We start from the raw sequence: 21,290 nt of genomic DNA on the forward strand, positions 1-21,290 counted from the left end.
CTTTATACTATTACCTGCTTACTTCTGAGAATGTATAGATTATGAAACACACATAATTCTTATGATAAAAATAATAGTCAAACATAAAACTTGGCAATAGTATCCAAATCCGGATTGAGTCTTTTTGTATATCAATATGCCTTCCACATATTGAAACAATGGTGTAACCTTTAATGGTCTTCTATAAAATACTGAAAACTTACATTCACCTATAGAGAGGTTCTATATCAGTGGTTTCCAAACTTTGCTTGCCTTTATCAGGCCCCTGGGGCACTATTCCTATCACTGATACAAGGCACTATTATTTCCACTGACACCAGCAATGAGGCCTCAATTCCTTCCACTGCCACCAACAATAGGACACAATTCCTCTCACTGATATAAATGATTGGTTGCTATTCCTCTCACTGACACCAACAACTGGGCACTATTCCACCAAATAATACCAGTGTTGAGGCACTATTCCTCCTCCTAATGACCACCAAGTCCAAGTCTACTCTCACTGGCCACAGACTGGCCCTCCTACAATCTGAGGAACAGCAAACTGGCCCTTAATTTAGAAAGTTTGGAGACCCCTGTTCTAGAATGTTGACTTTATGGTTGAAGGTTTGGGATTTTTTAAGGAGGAACAATAGTGGTCTTTGTCAATAAGGTACCGTATACAGAATTGTTGTCTCTCAGTCGCCTGGGTAAACAGACCTTGTCTCTTCTCAATAGTACACTTGTTTCTGTGGGCCTTGTAAACATGGATGAGTAGTTTTATTTAACGTTCATATCTTGTCCACAGGAGAGTGACCATGTCCCAAATGTCTGTTTCCATTTTAGTGTACCCAGGATTATTCCTTTTTCAGGGGTATTTATTTATTAGGGCTCATGTACACTGCAGCTGCTAAACTCACATTTAGGAGCTGTTCAGCGGGTTTTTTTTCAGCGGCCCCTGAACTCACCCTAATGTCTTCCTATGTATCCATGTACACATCTTCGTTTACAGTCGTTTACAGGCAGTTGAATTTACAGTTTTGTTTTTTTAACGCAACAAACTTGCGTTCAAACGTCGATTTTATCAGAGTTTCAAACACTAAACGCATCTAAACGCAGCAAATTGCGTTTCTAAGCATTTGCGTTTGAAATTTTTTTTTAACTCTTCCAGTTCCCAATGCTGTCCAAAGCCTTTTTTCATCATGAACAATGCATGCAAAGAGTTTTCAAGGTGCTCAGATGGACAAAACACTCAACACAGGATGTTCCTACCAAGCTTGTCACACATTGTAATGACCAATTCACACCTCAGACCTCTCCCACCCTTGGAAACAAAAGATATGTTAATGCCCATTCACACCTCAAATTCCTCATGAAGACCCCTGCCAGGTGACCTTAATGACTCACTTCACCAGACACCTTTCCCACCCTTGGAAACAAAACAAATGTTAATGAGCAACTCACACCTAATTATCTCAACACATACTGCTGTCTCTACTTCTACTGTGTGTATTTTTCTGAAACAGTCTGAAATAGTTAATAATTTACCACTTTTCAGTGCATTCTGGGCATTTGGGAGGTTCTCCTGAGCATAAACATGTTATGCAAACAGCTAAACAGATGTTTTTTAACCTATGTTTTCCAGAAGTCAGTTTCCATCATTCAGAAACGTCCCGCGTACATGGGACCTTATACTCAACTCATTATTTTGGGTCATTTGTACTCTGCAAAATCTCTTGGTTTTGACAAATATTACCTCAAGGTCTCTTTAGACTGGGAAACATTCATGTGACTTTTTTGGTCTGTTTGAAATCTAAACAATGTTTTCCTCAAAACCATGTTTTTTGTAGTTTAAAATCATAGAACCATACATCATAATTTTAGCTCAAAGAGGCTCTGACCCACTAGAGCAGGGGTGGGCAACTGTGAAGCTACAGCTGTTGGTGAACTACAAGTCCCATCATGCCTCTGCCTTTGGGAGTCATGTTTGTAACTGTCAGTTTTGCAATGCCTCATGGGACTCATAGTTCTACAACAGCTGGAGGGTCACAGTTGCCCACCCCTGCACTACAGCATAAGGGAAAAGAGTCTGCAGAGACCAGCCTTGCAGCACGGACGAGTCTGTAGGAGTGGAGGATCAGGTAATCAAAAACTGCAGTTCCCTTTCTGCTAGATGTAAACAAGCATTTAGTCCTTGCATGCATTAGCCCTACTGTAAGGGAGGTTTTTTACTTTTCCCAGAGTTTATATTTAATGCAGGCAATACCTATTATTACTATCTGTTTCCTCTTGTACCAAATTGTATTGTAAATGTAATGTTTACCTACATTTTGTAAAGCACTGCACAAACTGTTGGCACTATATAAATCCTGTATAATAATAATATTAGACAATAATAACCCCAGTCAAATATACAGTCAGTAAAAAAAAATACCTTGAGTGTATTTTGAAACACATATACAGTGGGGCAGAAAAGGAGTTGAAAGTCCGTGTTGCCCAGCGACAGCCCCAAAACATCACTGCTCTAGAGGAGATCTGCATGGAGGAATGGGCCAACATACCAGCAACAGCGTGTGCCAACCTTGTGAAGACTTACAGGAAACGTTTGACCTCTGTCATTGCCAACAAAGGATATATAACAAAGTATTGAGATGAACTTTTGATATTGACCAAATACTTATTTTCCACCATAATTTGAAAATAAATTCTTTACAAATCAGCCAATGTGATTGTCTGGATTTTTTTTCTCATTTTGTCTCTCATAGTTGAGGTCTACCTATGATGCCAATTACAGGCCTCTCTCATCTTTTTAAGTGGGAAAACTTGCACAATTGGTGGCTGACTAAATACTTTTTTGCCCCACTGTAGTAGTACCTTGAAAAAGTATTCATACCCCTTGACATTTCCCACATTTTGTCACGTTACAACCAAAAACATAAATGTATTTTATTGGGATTTTATGTGATAGATCAACACAAAGCGGCACATAATTGTGAAGTGGAAGGAAAATGATAAATGGTTTTCAAAATTTTTTACAAATAAATATCTGAAAAGTGTGGCATGCTTTTGTACTCAGCCCCCTTTACTCTGATACCCCTAACTTAAATTTAGTGGAACCAATTGCCTTCAGAAGTCACCTAATTAGTAAATAGAGTCCACCTGTGTGTAATGTAATCTCAGTACAAATACAGCTGTTCTGTGAAGCCCTCAGAGGTTTGTTAGAGAACATTAATGAACAAACAGCACCATGAAGGCCAAGGAACACACCAGACAGGTAAGGGATAAAGTTGTGGAGAGGTTAAAGGCAGAGCTAGGCTATAAAAATATCCCAAGTTTTGAACATCTAACAGAGCACTGTTCAATCCATCATCCGAAAATGGAAGGTGTTTGGCACAACTGCAAACCTACCAAGAAATGGCTGTCCACCAAAACTGTCAGTCAGGGCAAGGAAAGCATTAATCAGAGAAGCAGCCAAGAGGCCCATGGCAACTCTGGAGGAGCTGAAGACATCCACAGCTCAGGTGGGAGAATCTTTCTACAGGACAACTATAAGTCATGCACTCCACAATTCTGGCCTTTATGGAAGAGTGGCAAGAAAAAAGCCATTGTTGAAAGAAAGCCATAAGAAGTCCTGTTTGCAGTTTGCAAGACGCCATGTGGGGGACACAGCAAACATGTGAAAGAAGGTGCTCTGGTCAGAATTGAAATTTTGGCCTAAAAGCAAAATGTTATGTGTGGCGGAAAACTAACAATGCACATCACCCTGAACACACCATCCCCACCGTGAAACATGGTGGTGGCAGCATCATGTTGTGGGGATGCTTTTCTTCAACAGAGACAGGGAAGCTGGTCAGAGGTGATGGGAAGATGGATGGAGCCAAAATACATGGCAATCTTAGAAGAAAACCTGTTAGAGTCTGCAAAAGACTTCAGACTGGGGTGGAGGTTCACCTTCCAGCAGGACAATGACCCTAGAAATACAGCCGGAGCTACAATGGAATAGTTTAGGATTAAAGCACTTTCATGTGTTAAAATAGCCCAATCAAAGTCCAGAGCTAAATCCAATTGAGAATTTGTGGCAAGACTTGAAAATTGATGTTCACAGATGCTCTCCATCCAATCTGACAGAGCATGAGCTATTTTGCAAAGAAGAATCGGCAAAAATGTCTAGATGTGCAAATCTGGTAGACATCCCCAAAAAAAACTTGTAGCTGTGATTGCAGCGAAAAGTGGTTCTACAAAGTATTGACTCCAGGGGGCTGAATACAAATGCACACCACACTTTTCAGATATTTGTTAAAAATATTTGAAAACCATTTATCATTTTCTTTCCACGTCACAATTATGTGCCACTTTGTGTTGGTCTAGCATATAAAATCCCAATAAAATACATTTACTTTTTTGGTTTTAACATGACAAAATGTGGAAACCGTCAAGGGTTATGAATACTTTTTCAAGGCACTGTATATATGTAATATATATGTAATTTTTCTGTGTTGTATTGAACTGTATCTGCCTGCCTTTATTTGATGTATTCTGGCATCTGTTTAAAGCCATTACAATTTGATTTGGTGCATGATTTAGTCTCTCTCTGTCCTCCCTAATATTAAGGCTTGTTAGATCAGTCCTAGCTAGACCCTCCCCCCCTTCCCCCATACAGTGTCATTTGAAACAGAACATTTAGTCTAAGTACGTGAATTTATCCTGATAGACTTCACAATCCCCTGCATAGCACTGCTCAAACTGGGAGAGGGAGGACAGCACTAGGAGCCCATCAGGCTATGCTGTAGCACATATGTCCTACAAAATAATTATAAAGTTTCCTCTGATTGGCTGAGGCGGAGAGGTGGGCTCATGACATCACACTCTCTGACTCAGCAAATCAGAGAAAGCTTTGTATTAATTCCCAGAATACAAAGTTGTCTCTGAATGGCTGAGCGCCACTCAGACCAACTCTGTTTTGTTCTGGGTATGAGACGGGAAGTCTCTGTCTCACAGCCAGAACGTAGCACTGTGTACTGTATGTAGCTGAAGCTACATACAATTCATACAGCGCTTAGAGCCAATGCTGCATTTAATGAAGGAAATCGTTAGTTTGGACCAGCTTGGTCCAAATGAACTATTTAAAGTTACAAGAAGCCTGGAGATCAGCTTTAACAGTGAATCACATTTAAACATGATAGGCAAATCCTGTTTATTAAATTCTGTCCATTTTTAGGCAAACTACTATAAAAAAAAGGTATGGGTAGCTAGGTACTACCATGGGGACTGGTATCAGTGCTGTATATAGTATTAGAGAACAGTACGTTTTTTAATAACAGTTTCTGCGACAATGTACACTGGTAGTGCATATTTGGCTGTAGAATTTCTTTTTTGTTTTTTATACAATTTGCGTGACTTATATACAGCAGCAGCAGCAGCAGCAGCACCCAAATCTTATTTATATCAGTATGAAAAAAAGTTTTTTAATGGTCATTTTAGAAGCTTTTTTTATTAAATGGTAAAAGGTTTGCTTTGACCAGAAGATAGAAATTGGTCTAGTATTTTGCTGTTCTCACAGATGCAATACCGACACTGGCCAATTTCTACCGAACTTTAATTTAGAAGACTGCTAGCAGCAGGACATTTTTAATTGACCATACTTTACTAGAGAAAAAGAGCACAGACAGGTTTTTTTAGACCTAAAGTGATCTTGATGACATAAGAGCATAAAACTTGCCAGAAGAAGGGCCATTTTAATTTGGAATAATAGGTCTAACTGGTATATGCCTACATTTATTTTATCAGTTTATCCTAAAAAAGGCCCCATCAACATATAATAAAAATGAATATACCCCTAAAATAAATGAAACCTCCAAACTAATACCCCTTGAAAGAAGAGCCCATTTTGCTTCAAAAAAATAAATACCCTATCAACAAGAGGCCTTGCAGCAAAAAATAGAAATTCTTGCTATGGACAGGACAGCAGCTAACAGCTGACCACTGACCTCAAATCAATCACAAAATAATATTAAAGATGAAAAAAAAAAACCTTATTGGTCCTTTAAACTTGTGGACCATGGTTTATTGGCAGTACATTATAGTTTTTAAAAAATTCTCCTGGGCACACCTGTGCATAAATTCAACAGGAGTTCAAATCTCAAACCTGCAGGATTCCCAGTGAACCTGTACTTGCTCTTTATGCTGCTGCAATGGAATTCTAGACAAATCTTTTGGCAGATAAACAAATACTATATATACTGTATATATTTTATGTGTGCATTTAGCTTCTTGCCTGGGGGTCAACTTTAACAGAAATGAGAAACAAGCAGGCATATTCAAAAGGAAAAGGGCAATATACAAACTGTGGTGACCATAGAAACCTGTTGATTTTCATGAATAAATCTTCAATAAGCTGACATTTAGTTGCCCGCCCCTGGTTACTACACTGCAGTTAAAAATAACCTGTCATGTCACAAACATGAAGACTGCCTTTACTGTCTGTTCCTTTCAAAAATTCAAGTTGTCTGGTAGTCATGGCAAACCTCTGATATCACATTTCAGTACTTTCAGTTTTGTTTCCCTAATCAGCATATTTGTTTTTGGTTGGTGATTTAAAAGGTAAAGGCTAGACAGGGCCAGATTTACATCTCAGGAGCCCTTAGGCAAAGAATTCTGAAGCACCCCCCCCCCCCAAATAAAGACCATAAGATTGACTTTTCTTGATAAATATGTGTAAAGGGGAATGCTGCGGACTTTGATGTACAGGGGAACTCTGCGAATTGTGATGTAAAGTGGAACAATGGAGGCTGTGGTGTAAAAGGGAACTCTGATGTAAGGGGTCTCTGGTCACCAGAGCCCCCCCCCTTACACAAGAGTTCCCAGAGTTCCCCTTATATCAGAGTCCTCAGAGTTCTCCTTTACATCAGAATCTCCAGAACTCCCCCTTACAGTGCAAGGGGGACTTCTGCGGACCCTGATATAAAGAGAAACTCTGATGTAAGGGGGGACACGGTGGACCATGATGTAAAGGGGAACTCTGATGTATGGTGGTCTCTGGTCACCAAGGCCCCACCCTCTTACATCACAGTCAGCAGCACTCTCCTTTATATCAAGGTCTGCAGTGTTCCCTCTTACATTAGAGTTCACTTTTACATCAGGATCCGCAGAGGACTACAGTCCCCCCTTAAATCTCCGTGGAGGGGGTGATGTTGCATAATGTACACTGTGACCTGTTCAGTGTGATCCACCCTCTCCTCCCTGGCTTCTGTGTATAGGACAACTGTGCAGAGACTCCTCCACTCTGATCACTGACAGGGGCTCACTGCCTGTGACCTCTCCGCTCCACCTAGAGCAGGCATGTCCAAAGTCCGGTCCGCGGGCCATTTACGGCCCGGGGGTCGGTTTAATACGGCCCTCCAACAGCCCTCCCTGCTCTGTGTAATGTGGCCCTCCCACGGCCCTCCCTTCTATGGCAGACAGTCTTCTGCTTGAGAGCAGAGGGCAGTGCGCATGCCTGACTGCGGCGCGTTCTCCCTGGTCTGTGTAAATGCGGCTGTCGCACGGCCCTCCCTTCTGTGGCAGACAGTCTTCTGCTTGAAAGCAGTGCGCATGCGTGACTGCGCCGCGCTGGGAGCGACAGAGGGCGGTGACGTCAGGGCCGGGCTTCCAGCGTGAAGTGTGTTTCTCTTCCCCTCCTGGCTGCCGAGCAGAGACTTCAGCTCCAGCTACCTTTTTCACCCTTCACATTAGTGCAGGTAAGTTTTTTTTAAATTTATTTTCAATACATTGTGAAAACTCAGCTGTCAGTTGATCTTAATGTTATGAAATGAAAAGTATGTTGTTTGCAATTAACTTTGCATAAAATAATTTATTTGCATTTAATTGTAATGGTTCAAAGAATGTTCGAAAAAATGTTCGGCCCTCCACCATGTTCACTTCATCCAATCTGGCCCTCTTTGAAAAAAGTTTGGACACCCCTGACCTAGAGAGACCCTGACTGTCCCAGGCCTGGACTGCTCCACTCACTTCCTCCCCCCATACCTACTGGAGAGGGGATAGCTCCGTTCAGTGTCTGCAGCCTGACTGTGCCAGATGGCGGCCCAGCGCGATCACCTCCAAGGCGATCGCACCCCTCCTGCTCAATCACTGCAAGCCTCAATTCGCCAATAGAGCCACTAGATCAGCTGGGGACCAGGAGCCGGAGGAGGTAGGGTAAGGGACCTGTGTGCCACAAGTTATGTGTTACCCACCCCACCCTGCAGCATCTGTTTTGGTGCCATCTGCACTAAGTTCACTGCAAGCAGCTCAGTTGTCCATGTCAGACCTTCATTTTCGGGACTCCTAGGGAAAGCTGTCAAAAGCTGTTTAAACGGTGCCCCTCTAGGAAGTGTGCCTGAAAGGCACATGCCCACAGTGCCTATTGGGAAATCTGGCCCTGAGGCTAGAGGATCAGCATTCTCAGAAAACAGTCCGCCATGGCAGTCTACATATTTCACTCACGACTGGTATTTTTTTTTAAGTTCTAGGTCAAGTACACTGCTGCTTTTTATTCTCATGTGAAAAAAAATCCTTTTAAAATGGCTGGTTGGCTGTAATAGAGATCTAGTGTTGTAGTATATAAGATTTCTCATACATTGATATATGCTGTAGCCAGGAAATTGTTGGATTCATTTAAATAAGCAACGGTCCTGTACATCAGCTTGTCTTGAAATGTATTGACATTGATGTCCACTTTCTGAGTTGTTTTGCATTCATGGCCTTGGATGACAATTGTCTCTTCATTTCCAGCCCGCAGGATATTGGGAGCCATCAAAACAAAGCTGAAAATAAACAGGAAAATATTGATTGCACTGTCAGAAGAAATATTGATGGCTAAAATTGAGGGGCTAAAACACAAATGTAATAGCTTTGCGCCTAGTTTTTTGCCTGATAGGTTCAGTATTTTATATTATGTTGTCCGTTTTTCTTTAAACACATAGCATCACCACTTTAACTGTGACTGTGGCACTCCTTATGTTGCCCTTTACATGCCTAGGCATTTCAATATAATTTAACTACTACTCTTACTACTTACTAGTTATGTTGCCCTTTACATGCCTAGACATTTCTATATAATTTAACTACTACGCTTACTACTTACTAGTTATGTTGCCCTTTACATGCCTAGGCATTTCAATATAATTTAACTACTGCGCTTACTACTTACTAGTTATGTTGCCCTTTACATGCCTAGGCATTTCAATATAATTTAACTACTACGCATACTACTTACTAGTTATGTTGCCCTTTACATGCCTAGACATTTCAATATAATTTAACTACTACGCTTACTACTTACTAGTTATGTTGCCCTTTACATGCCTAGACATTTCTATATGATTTAACTACTACGCTTACTACTTACGTTGCCCTTTACATGCCTAGACATTTCTATATAATTTAACTACTACGCATACTATTTACTAGTTATGTTGCCCTTTACATGCCTTGACATTTCTATATAATTTAACTACTACGCTTACTACTTACTAGTTATGTTGCCCTTTACATGCCTAGACATTTCAATATAATTTAACTACTACGCTTACTACTTACTAGTTATGTTGCCCTTTACATGCCTAGACATTTCTATATGATTTAACTACTACGCTTACTACTTACTAGTTATGTTGCCCTTTACATGCCTAGACATTTCTATATAATTTAACTACTACGCTTACTACTTACTAGTTATGTTGCCCTTTACATGCCTAGACATTTCTATATAATTTAACTACTACGCTTACTACTTACTAGTTATGTTGCCCTTTACATGCCTAGACATTTCAATATGATTTAACTACTACGCTTACTACTTACTAGTTATGTTGCCCTTTACATGCCTAGACATTTCTATATGATTTAACTACTACGCTTACTACTTACTAGTTATGTTGCCCTTTACATGTCTAGACATTTCTATATAATTTAACTACTACGCTTACTACTTACTAGTTATGTTGCCCTTTACATGCCTAGACATTTCAATATAATTTAACTACTACGCTTACTACTTACTAGTTATGTTGCCCTTTACATGCCTAGACATTTCTATATGATTTAACTACTACGCTTACTACTTACGTTGCCCTTTACATGCCTAGACATTTCTATATAATTTAACTACTACGCTTACTACTTACTAGTTATGTTGCCCTTTACATGCCTAGACATTTCTATATAATTTAACTACTACGCTTACTACTTACTAGTTATGTTGCCCTTTACATGCCTAGACATTTCTATATAATTTAACTACTACGCTTACTACTTACTAGTTATGTTGCCCTTTACATGCCTAGACATTTCAATATAATTTAACTACTACGCTTACTACTTACTAGTTATGTTGCCCTTTACATGCCTAGACATTTCTATATGATTTAACTACTACGCTTACTACTTACTAGTTATGTTGCCCTTTACATGTCTAGACATTTCTATATAATTTAACTACTACGCTTACTACTTACTAGTTATGTTGCCCTTTACATGCCTAGACATTTCTATATAATTTAACTACTACGCTTACTACTTACTAGTTATGTTGCCCTTTACATGCCTTGACATTTCTATATAATTTAACTACTACGCTTACTACTTACTAGTTATGTTGCCCTTTACATGCCTTGACATTTCTATATAATTTAACTACTACGCTTACTACTTACTAGTTATGTTGCCCTTTACATGCCTTGACATTTCTATATAATTTAACTACTACGCTTACTACTTACTAGTTATGTTGCCCTTTACATGCCTTGACATTTCTATATAATTTAACTCAGGGCTTGAAAAAGCTGCTTGCCCGCTCGCCAAATGCAAAGAAAAATTCCTCTGTGGCGAGCTCAGATGAAGAAGCATGGAGCGACTGCACATGCGCTCCAAGCCTCATTGTGAAGCCAAGTTCCGGTTTACAACTTTCGGTTTCCGCGGCATCGCCATTACAGTGGCAGCGCCGCTGAGGGGACATGTGCAGGAGAGGTCCACTCTCCTACGCTGAGAGGAGACACCCTCTCCACCGCCGAAGGGGACTCGAGGCCCGCTCTCCACCGCCGTGGGGGACACGAGGCCCACTCTCAATCGCCTTTGGGGACGCGAGGCCCGCTCTACACCTCCTTAGGGGACACAAGGCCCGCTCTCCACCGCCTTGGGGGACACAAGGCCCGCTCTCCACCACCTTGAGGGTCACGAGGCCCACTCTCCACCGCCTTGGGGTACACGAGGCCCGCTCTACACTGCCTTGGGGGACACGAGGCCTGCCCTACACCGCCTTGGGGGACACAAGGCCCGCTCTACACCATCTTGGGGGACACGAGTAAGGTTTGTGCCTGGCTAATAGGTCTGGACTCAAAATTGAACCCCTGATTTAACTACCACGCTTACTACTTACTAGTTATGTTGCCCTTTACATGCCTAGACATTTCCATATAATTTAACTACTACACTTACTACTTACTACACCTTACTCAATAGCCATTGTACTTTGTATAACTTTGTGAATTAATGTGTAATGTTTATCTTACCTGTAGATGTTGTGGCTGCGTTCGTTATCTTTTTTCAGGCTTTTTCCCTTTTTAGCCTGATGATCCTACCAGTAGGGTACAAAGCTCACCTACTATTTGTATGTATGAAGGAGCTGCTCTGTTACCCTAAGCCCTGGTTCACACTGGATGTGACTTGGCATGCGATTTGCATGCCTTGCGACTTGCAAATTGCATGCCAAGTCGCACCCTATTGTCTGCAATTGGGGCGGTCATATCGGTACGGTTCCGATTTGGTTGGAGTCGCTGCATTTTACATAAATGCACAGCAGTCCATTTAACATGATTTCCTATGGGACAGGTTCACATCTAAATGTTTTCACCCGGTGCGTTTTTTGGAAAGGGTCAGGGACTTTTTTAAAAGCAAAACGTTGAGTTTTTGGTTCTTTAGACTTCAAAGGAGATGCTGCAGAAAAGCATGTAGTGTGTTTTTGATGCATTTTGTGTTTTGCGTTTTATTCTGCCCAGCAAAAAGTTGAAAAAAATGCAAAACACATCAAAAACATGGCAAAACCACATGTGCAATAACGCACCGCAAAAAGCACTGCAGAAACGGATCAAATGCAAACTGCATAGGTGTGAGTCTAGCCTAAGATAGAAAGTATGTGGTGACTGCAGAATACCTCTCTCTATTAATCTCCATGCCATGGGGGGAGAGAACTGAGAACTGAGAACAATACTAACTGACAATGTTGCAGCAGAGGCTCAGAGTACAGAAAATTATAAGCTCACTGGATTTCTGGCAGGATCAACGTTTTTTTTTTGTTTTTTTTGTTTTTTTTCAATTTGTTGAACAGATATATCAAAAAGATTTCAATGTCGTTAAAATACCAGAGAGGAGCATACGGTATAAGAGAAGTCCATCATTAGGGTTTACATACACTTTAAGCCTGTTAGTTCTTGCACAGCCACATGTTACAGCAACCCAGCTTCCTGTCTAGTTTACGGTGTGCAGCGGATTATGCAATTTTAAAATAGTCAGCATTAAAGCCCAACTCCAGTGTTTTACTTCTGTCTGTGTACCCCTTAGTAATATTTCAACACACTTCCTATATTTCTTTAACAGGACAGGAAACGAAAAAAAAATCTCTCCAGCACAGATACAAAGATTGATAAGAACACATTGGTAAGATGGAGAAAGTTTAGAAAGTTTTTATTGTCACATGAGTGAAGAAAATGAATCCTTACCATGTTTTATTAAATACATTTAACTTGAACTCTTGGACCAAAAACATTAAAAACAGAAAAGTACAGCAAAAGGGCGGATACAAGACCAGTCACCCTGCACAAGGAGAGAGAGCAGCAGTGAAGGTCTTTATTACAGGAAGCTTCTGCACAGCGGCAAATATTTTTATTGTGCCACAAATGAAATGCAATTATTCATACACATAGGAATTGGTACGGAAAAGACATTGCAAAAGAGCCTGCAAACCTAGCTTAGGATAATTGTACAACTTAAAGTGTTACTAAATCCACAACAGTAAAATCAGTCTGTATATGCAGTAAAGCATGCTTGTTATACTCACTGTGGAACATAAGGGGTTAGTCCTCTGCATTGTGTAAAAATGCTATTTGATCCTGATTCCTCTGATCCCTCCCCTTCTTCCAGTGTCCCCCTCCTATCTCCTGATAAGACATACCATGTGGAGACACTGCACATGCTCAGTTTGGTGTGTATTGCTAGAGAGGTTGTTTTTTTTTTCTTGGAAGAGTGCATGTGATCAGCACAGGGCCAATCAACACTTCCCAGACAGAGGTCAGGGGTTCTGCATCCTCCTAGAGAAAACTCCTCCTACAAGCTTTAACCAGTGCTCTGCTGAACACTGATAGAAGTCACAAGACTGCTCTAACTGCTGATGAGAAAATATATTTAGCAGTTTATATGTACTAAAATAATTGCATTTCCATGTTCTGTGTACTGTGGGAGACCAGATATAGTGAATGCAGGGTCCTGGGTTTAGTAACACTTTAAACTCCTCCTCTATTAAATTTCTCCTTTATTTATATATTATATGGAGGAACCTTGGAAATAAATTATGCTTTAAAGCTGAACTTCAGGAAAAGCAAATGGTGCCTTAGTACAAGAGACATGCGTATTCTTACTCAAATCTAGATGTGCTTTGTGTGTTTCTTAGAGCAGTCTTGTGACTTCAGCTGAGCACTGGTTAAAGCTTGTAGGAGGAGTTTTCTTTCTGCTCTAGGAGGATGCAAAACACCTGACCCTCTGTCTGGATAGTGCTGATTAACTCTGTGCCGATCACATGCACTCTCCCAAGAAAACAAAAAAAACTCTCTACAATACACACTAAACTGAGCATGTGCAGAAGGGCTATGGTTTCAGTCTGTGTTATCAGCATAGACATGAACAAGAGGAGGGGCAGAGAAGACAGGATCAAACAATGCAGAGGATCAACCCCTTAGGTTCCACAGTGAGTATAGCAAGCTTGCTTTACTGCATATACAGACTGATTTTACTGTTGTGGGTTTAGTAACACTTTAATAAATGTGCCTTCTTTTTATCCCCAGTCACTAACTCAAAATGATCTTGTAAAGGGCCTATATGGTCAAACGTTTTACTATTAATATATTCAAAGAATTTTGGGGGGTTTGTCCTACTCTCTTTGGCAAACCTGCCACTCATTTTGAATTGTTACTGCCTTTATTTCCTTTTTACATATTCTGGTATATTCTTTACAATTTTTAAATGATGATAGTGTTCCTTCATTGCTATATTTTTAAATGTGCTTTTATTATTATATAGCTATTTTAACTTTGGACATGAGCTTAGCTTTTAAAACTTAATTGCCATGCTTATACTGTATATAGAACATGAAAATAAAGAAAATCTTTAGTACTCCTGTTTCCTGTCATTAATACTATTACTTCTGATTACACTGTTCAACAAATTTTTATTTTTTGCCAGTTTTGGAAACAAAAGGATCCATTTCTTAATGAATTTCACATTCTGAGTTCAAATATAACAATGAAATTTGTCAATTGGCTCTAGTTTTTCTGTAAACGGAAAGTTTTCTACTATAGGCGTAATGACTACATAATGCACAATAATTATATAGATAGATGTCTTTCCACAAATATAAAGCAAGTGATATTGACTACATAACAAAGCCTAAATAGCATAATATATTGCATAGGATTACCAAGAAAAATTATAGCCATAAGCTAAGTTGAATCATTTTAATACTTAGGATTCTCACTAGTTTTGTCTTCAGTTTGTGTCGGTTTTGCTTCTCTTGGCTTTTCTCTTGTATTCGAGGAAAGGGCTATCTCTTACAACTGCACGTGACTACACGCTTCAGGTTCTTCCTCACTTGACTCAACCACGAAGGATTCTGGTGCTTTAGGAATTGGTAGCCCCTCTCCATGAGGAACTGGACGTATTGCCGATGGAATATTTGGATAGTGCACAGATAACTTTTTCTTCTTATTTAGCCCTTTTACAATTGGAGGCACCATACAAAAGTAACAATTACTAACATGATCTGTTGGCTCTCTCCAAATCATTGGCACAGCGAAAGGCATAGATGCCTTTTTTCCATTCAACCATTGCTCCAGTGCCGTCCCACAAGAATTGCAGCATATATGTGGTGCCCAGCTCTTGTCCTGGTCTCCTATCTTGCAGCCAAAATACAAGTTGTAGGCTTTCTTAATCATTCCTGTTATCCTCCTTTTTTGTGAGATAAAAGTTATTTCCCCCCAGATATAGCAGAAATTATCTGCTTTATTCACACAAGTTCGAGGCATTACTGAGTAGCCTATATAAGCATAAAACGAAATGTAAAGACGCTGTCGAACTACAATCAGCTACAGATACTGCAGCTTTTATGCAGTGAAGTGATGCAATTAAAGGCTAATATTGCATCATCTCAGTATACATGCAATTTTCTATTGGTCACCAGTATCAATTGCGCAATATGCAGCTGAAGTTGCATCATAATTTTGAATGGCTTACGTCATTAGATGGGTGAATATATCATGGAAACTAGAGCCAATCAACATTTTTTAGGGTCATTTTCGTTTTCAGCACCCCAAAATTATGTAAGATTAGCTAATTTTATGCCCAAAACTTTTTACCTGTTGAACAGTGTTATTTAAAAAAAAAAAAAAAAAAACTCCCCTAAAACATAACAAACACCCTTTAAATTTCATCTAATTATGAAATTTCAGAGACAGCTGATTTTGTTTTGCAAATTCTAATTATTATTAGTGATACAGCTCAGCATTCTTATCCCCCTAATTTAATTTTCATTATAATTAGATAACATCTACTACATGTGCTTAGTTCTCAGAAACAAAGCTTAAAGAATATTTAGTATCATCAGGACACACATGATCAACCCTGAAAGTGTCCTGTCTTACACCTCATTGCCAGTCTTTTGTCATAGGATTGTATCATCCTCCTGTCCCCTAAACATTGAAAACTATACACTATGGCCAATAAACATTTTTTAAATTATTATTATTATTAATAAAACACAGGATTTACATATTACCAATTGTTTGCACAACATGAGGGCAGACAATCCAGTTACAATACAATTCAATACAGGAGGAATCAGAGCGCCATGAGCTTACAATCTAAAAGGGAGGGTCAAGTAATACAAAAGTCAACAACTATGGGGGATGAGTGCATGGAGAAAATAAAAGTACAGTTGATAGGAGGGGGGCAGGATAGGCTCCTCTGAAGAGAAGGGTTTCCAGGAATCGCGTAAAAATGGACAGAGTAAGAGACTGTAAAACAGATTGGGGTAGGAAGTTCCAGAGGATGGGAGAGACTCAGGAGAAGTGCTGTAGGTGAGTATGGGAGGAGGTGACGAGGGAGCTAGAGAGCAAGAGGTCTTGGGAGGAACAAAAAAGACGATTAGGTTGGTATTTTGAGCCTAGGTTAGTGATGTAGCTGGGGTATGAGTTGTAGATAGCTTTGTAAGTTGTTATTAGTATTTTGAATTTAATTTGTTGGGTGAGCAAAAGCCTGTGGAGGGATTGGCAGAGAAGGGTAGAAGACACTATACAGTTGGTAAGGTAAACGAGTCTGGCAACAGCATTGATGATAGACTGAAGTGGGGATAATGTATGTAAAGAAAATCCAGTGAGCAGGGAGTGGCAGCAGTCCAGGAGAGAGATAACCAGGGAGTGAATTAGAAGGTCTCTGGTGGCATTGGTTAGGAAGGGGCGTATTTTGGAGATGTTGCAGTGGTACAAAACAATGTGCACCTAATCCACCTCACATTATATCAGTCCCATTCACAACACACCTCTATCCCCATAGATAAAATACAAGCTTGACATTTACCAGTTAGGCCTACTATTCCTAATTAATACCGGCCAATCAATTCCACAGCCAAATATGTACTGCCAGTACACTCTAAGACTGCCTTGTCACGCTGAAGGTGGGTGGAAACATGTGACTTCTAGAAGATTCTACACCACATGATCAGGGATATATACAGTAAGGATGGTAGCTCCAGCTCTCCACACAGTTGGCCAGAAGCAGCTTGGCGAGTTCCCCTCTGTCCCACCCTGTCACAGGCATTTTATGTGGTTTTTCACCCTTGGATCACGGGGGGACTTGTTTAACCGCTTCCCGTCTGCCCTATAGTAGAAATACTACACGGCGGCACATATATATATATGTGATTTTGCAGTTCCAGGTAGGGGGTACGTGCGAGCCGCGTCCACGCCCTATCCACACCACAATTCGCAGCCTCGGCTGTAAACAATTCAGTTCTTTCTCCTGTCAGCTCCTGCACACTGCTTTGTATGGCTCTGCATAGCCATACAAAGCAGCGTGCTTACAGTCAAGCACACACGCAGCACATAATGTGAAACAGCACACAATTAACCCTCTGATCGCTGCAGATGTGCCATCATGCCCAGTGCCATTAGTACAGTGTCAGTGCTTTTTATTAGCTCTGAACACTGTACTGGTGTCACTGGGGATGTCAGTAACACCAAGTCAGTTCCCCCCCAGTGTCAGAATGCCTGCCGCAGTCCCGCTATAAGTCGATGATCACTGAAAAAAGTTTCTGAAAAGAAACAAATTCCAGCATATATACCGCCATTTGTAAACGCTATAACTTTCATGTAAACCAATTAATTTATACATATTGGGATTTTTTTTTTTAACAAAGACATGTAGTAGAATACATTTTGCCCTAAATTTATGATGAAATTTGATTTTTTTATTGGACAGGTTTAATAGCAAAAAGTCAAAAATATGCATATTTTTAAAATTTTTTCAAAATTGTCAGACTTTTTTGGTTTATAGCGCAAAAATTAAAATTTTCCTTCTCTCCCCCCCTCCATTTCCCTCCCTTCTCTCCCCCTCCCCCTTTATGTTCTTGTCCAGTTAACACTCAGGGACAAATGTAGTATTATTGGAGATGGCTGACAATCTGCTGGCTGGATAAACTGTTGGAGGTTTCTCTCAAGTTTGTGTTGCTTATGTTTAACCCCTTCCTGCCCAGCCCCAGCATCCCTTTAGGGGCTTGTTCACATGAGCTTTGGTCTCTGAAGAGCGATCTGAATTCAGATCACTCTTCAGACAGCAGCTGGCTGGCAGTGAGATGTTGTATTGCCTCCTCACCACCTGCTTTATCTCCTAGAACCCCACACTAGTGCACTGCCACCATATTCATTGCACGCAGTTGTGGGGTGCTTGCAGAACAGCCTCATTCACTTAAATGGGTCGCATTCAGCAGGCACTGTGCCCACAGAATACAACAGAGGATATCATTTCTGCCACAACCACAAAACATCACAGTGACAGTATGTGTATACCCCAATGTGATGCTCATCCTGGCTGCTACACTCCATATATGTTATTTTGTTTTTTACTCACTCCTGACCTCTGTACTGGTTTTAATGAATTTCTTCTTTAAGGAAAGGCTCAGTAAAGCAGCTTATACATTAGTCTTTTTTTGTTTAACAGTGAGTTGAAGAAAAAAAATTACTGGATTCTCTCATCCACAAATTCAATGTGGATGGGGGAATCATTCCCAATGAGGTAATGTGTTATGAAATTGAAGAGACTTCAATGCCACCAGAATACACTGATCAGTGCTGCCAGCTATAGTCGGCGATGCTAATTGTGCAGAAATTTTCCTAGAAGCTGATTGTACAGAAGTCACTCGGTACATCAACTTCAGTACAACTGGCCTGCCCATACATGGATCTGAATTCAACAGGTCCCCAGTAACTCTCTACTGAAGCAGAGGAATTTTGATCCATGTATGGCCACCAAAGAAAAAAAAATATCCTTTTTGTGTGCATAAAAAACATATTAAATGGAAACATTTAATTTAAAAAATGTTCGTTTGTCCTGAGGTTTGTATCTTTGAGACTGTCAGTTGTGACACAGTATTTAGTATTTTGTGGATACAAGGATTGTGGTATAAGTGTGCATTGTATACAGCAGGAACATATTCTGTTCAATCTCCCCTTAAGACCCTGCCACTGGCCAGCCACAGAATTTATTTTTCTGTTCTTTCCCACAGTGCCCCATGTCTTTCATAATCCCAGTCCTGCTCACATTTTGTCATCCTGCTTTGACTTTTTAATTGTAAAGCAAGTCAGATTACTTGTTATGAGTATTGTTAATAGTGTCAACGTTTACATATTGTTTATACTATTTAGAGGCCAAGTTTACCTTTGAAAACATGTATGTCACGGCTGACGCCTGTCTACTCCCTTTCTGGCTATCTGTCCTCTGCCCTGCTGATCCCCCTGTACACTGGCCTTCAAACTGCTGACCCTGCAATACACTACTGAACTGACTCCTGTCCTCAACTCTGTTGACCACCCGTCCTCTGCCCTGCTGATCCCCCTGTACACTGGCCTTCAAACTGCTGACCCTGCAATACACTACTGTACTGACCCCTGTCCTCCACTCTGTTGACCACCCGTCCTCTGCCCTGCTGATCCCGCTGTACACTGGCCTACAAACTACTGACCCTGCAATACACTACTGTACTGATCCCCTGTCCTCCACTCTGTTGACCACCCGTCCTCTGCCCTGCTGATCCCCCTGTACACTGGCCTACAAACTACTGACCCTGCAATACACTACTGTACTGATCCCCTGTCCTCCACTCTGTTGACCACCCGTCCTCTGTCCTGCTGATCCCCCTGTACACTGGCCTACAAACTACTGACCCTGCAATACACTACTGTACTGATCCCCTGTCCTCCACTCTGTTGACCACCCGTCCTCTGCCCTGCTGATCCCCCTGTACACTGGCCTACAAACTACTGACCCTGCAATATGCTACCATACTGACCCCTGTCCTCCACTCTGTTGACCACCCATCCTCTGCCCTGCTGATCCCCCTGTACACTGGCCTACAAACTACTGACTCTGCAATATGCTACCATACTGACCCCTGTCCTCCACTCTGTTGACCACCCATCCACTGCCCTGCTGATCCCCTTGTACACTGGCCCACAAACGACTGACCCCTGCAATATACTACCATACTGACCCCTGTCCTCCACTCTGTTGACCACCCGTCCTCTGCCCTGCTGATCCCCCTGTACACTGGCCTGCAAACTACTGACACCTGCAATATGCTACCATACTGACCCCTGTCCTCCACTCTGTTGACCACCGATCCTCTGCCCTGCTGATCCCCCTGTACACTGGCCTACAAACTGCTGATCTGTGCCCTTTGCTCTGATAATTCCTGTCCTCTGCCCTGCTGACCCCCAGTACACTCCGCTACTGATTCCTGTTTTTGCATGCTTCCCTGCTGACCTCTTATCCTCTGCCCCCCTGACATTTTTTACTGCACCCCCATATAAGACCAGCTAGAACCAGGCCTGATAGGTGAGTCGGTGATTTAATAAGTAATGTCGAGATCTGGCTTCCCACCTTGGGAGAGGTAATTTTGTTGTAGTTTGTTTTACCCAATTATTAAGCTTTATTATAAGCTTACCTGTAGGTAAAATTATAACAATTTAGTTTACTACCATTTTAGTCTACTTTCTCTGTTTATCCATTCCCACAGACTTGTATGAGGTAAAAGCTGTTTTGTAAGAAACAAAATCTCCTTAAAGCCATGTTCACATCATACATGCATACAAACTGATGGGAAAAAACATGCAGATTTGAATTGCGATAGGCTTGTTCAGACCATGTGCAGAGATATGCATATTTCCTGCTCACACTATAACACTGGTATCTGTAATTTTTTTTCTGCGCAGAGATACCAGTGTTGATGTCACATCTTTTTTGTTTCGGAGCAGAAAACTGCATACGTTTCAGATTTCTGTGCAGAAGGAAATCTGCCATGATACCAGTGTTGTGGTGTGAACAGGGCACATACAGGACAATTGTTTTCGTCATGCCCTTTCAGAAACAGGTGCAGAAAAACTAATTCCTTAGCACATGGTGTGAATGAGGCCTGACACTGGCCCTAAGAGGCTGGCATGAGGTAGAATACTTACAATTGATTGCATGTTATAAGGCGAAATGAAAGCTGAATGCAGAGAAGAACAGGAAGAACAGTGAAATATCGACCCATTATCATCAGTGGAGTCCCACAAGAAACGTATTATGTACTTTCAAAACTGCTTTTATTTAGAGAGCCAGCCCAAAAGAGCAAAAGTCAGGGCTAGTTTTATTAAATTGGTTACACATTTTTAACAGACAAGAAATCACGTGGTTTCTAAATCAATGGATCAGCCTTTAGCCAAGGTCTGTTTATAATGTAAACAAATTAATATAAGTAA

The 21,290-nt window shown here is 40.8% G+C and overlaps 1 protein-coding gene across 1 annotated transcript in view; it reads right to left on the reverse strand.

Moving 5' to 3' along the window:
* The window catches only part of LOC149459884 (complement C3-like), a 230,222-nt gene extending 209,134 nt beyond the window's left edge, over nucleotides 1-21,088 (reverse strand). Inside the window, exons 1-2 of the mRNA XM_089680584.1 lie at nucleotides 21,006-21,088; nucleotides 8,594-8,780 (exon numbers count right to left, since the gene is read on the reverse strand). Coding sequence (XP_089536710.1) covers nucleotides 8,594-8,780; nucleotides 21,006-21,088 — 270 coding nt within the window. The remainder of the gene's footprint in view (nucleotides 1-8,593; nucleotides 8,781-21,005) is intronic.
* Between the last annotated feature and the right edge of the window lie 202 nt (nucleotides 21,089-21,290).

The sequence above is a fragment of the Staurois parvus genome, unplaced genomic scaffold (assembly GCF_062004578.1).
Source record: "Staurois parvus isolate SC_StPar_1 unplaced genomic scaffold, SC_StPar_1.0 ptg000244l, whole genome shotgun sequence".
In the NCBI taxonomy this organism is placed as follows: Eukaryota; Metazoa; Chordata; class Amphibia; order Anura; family Ranidae; genus Staurois; species Staurois parvus.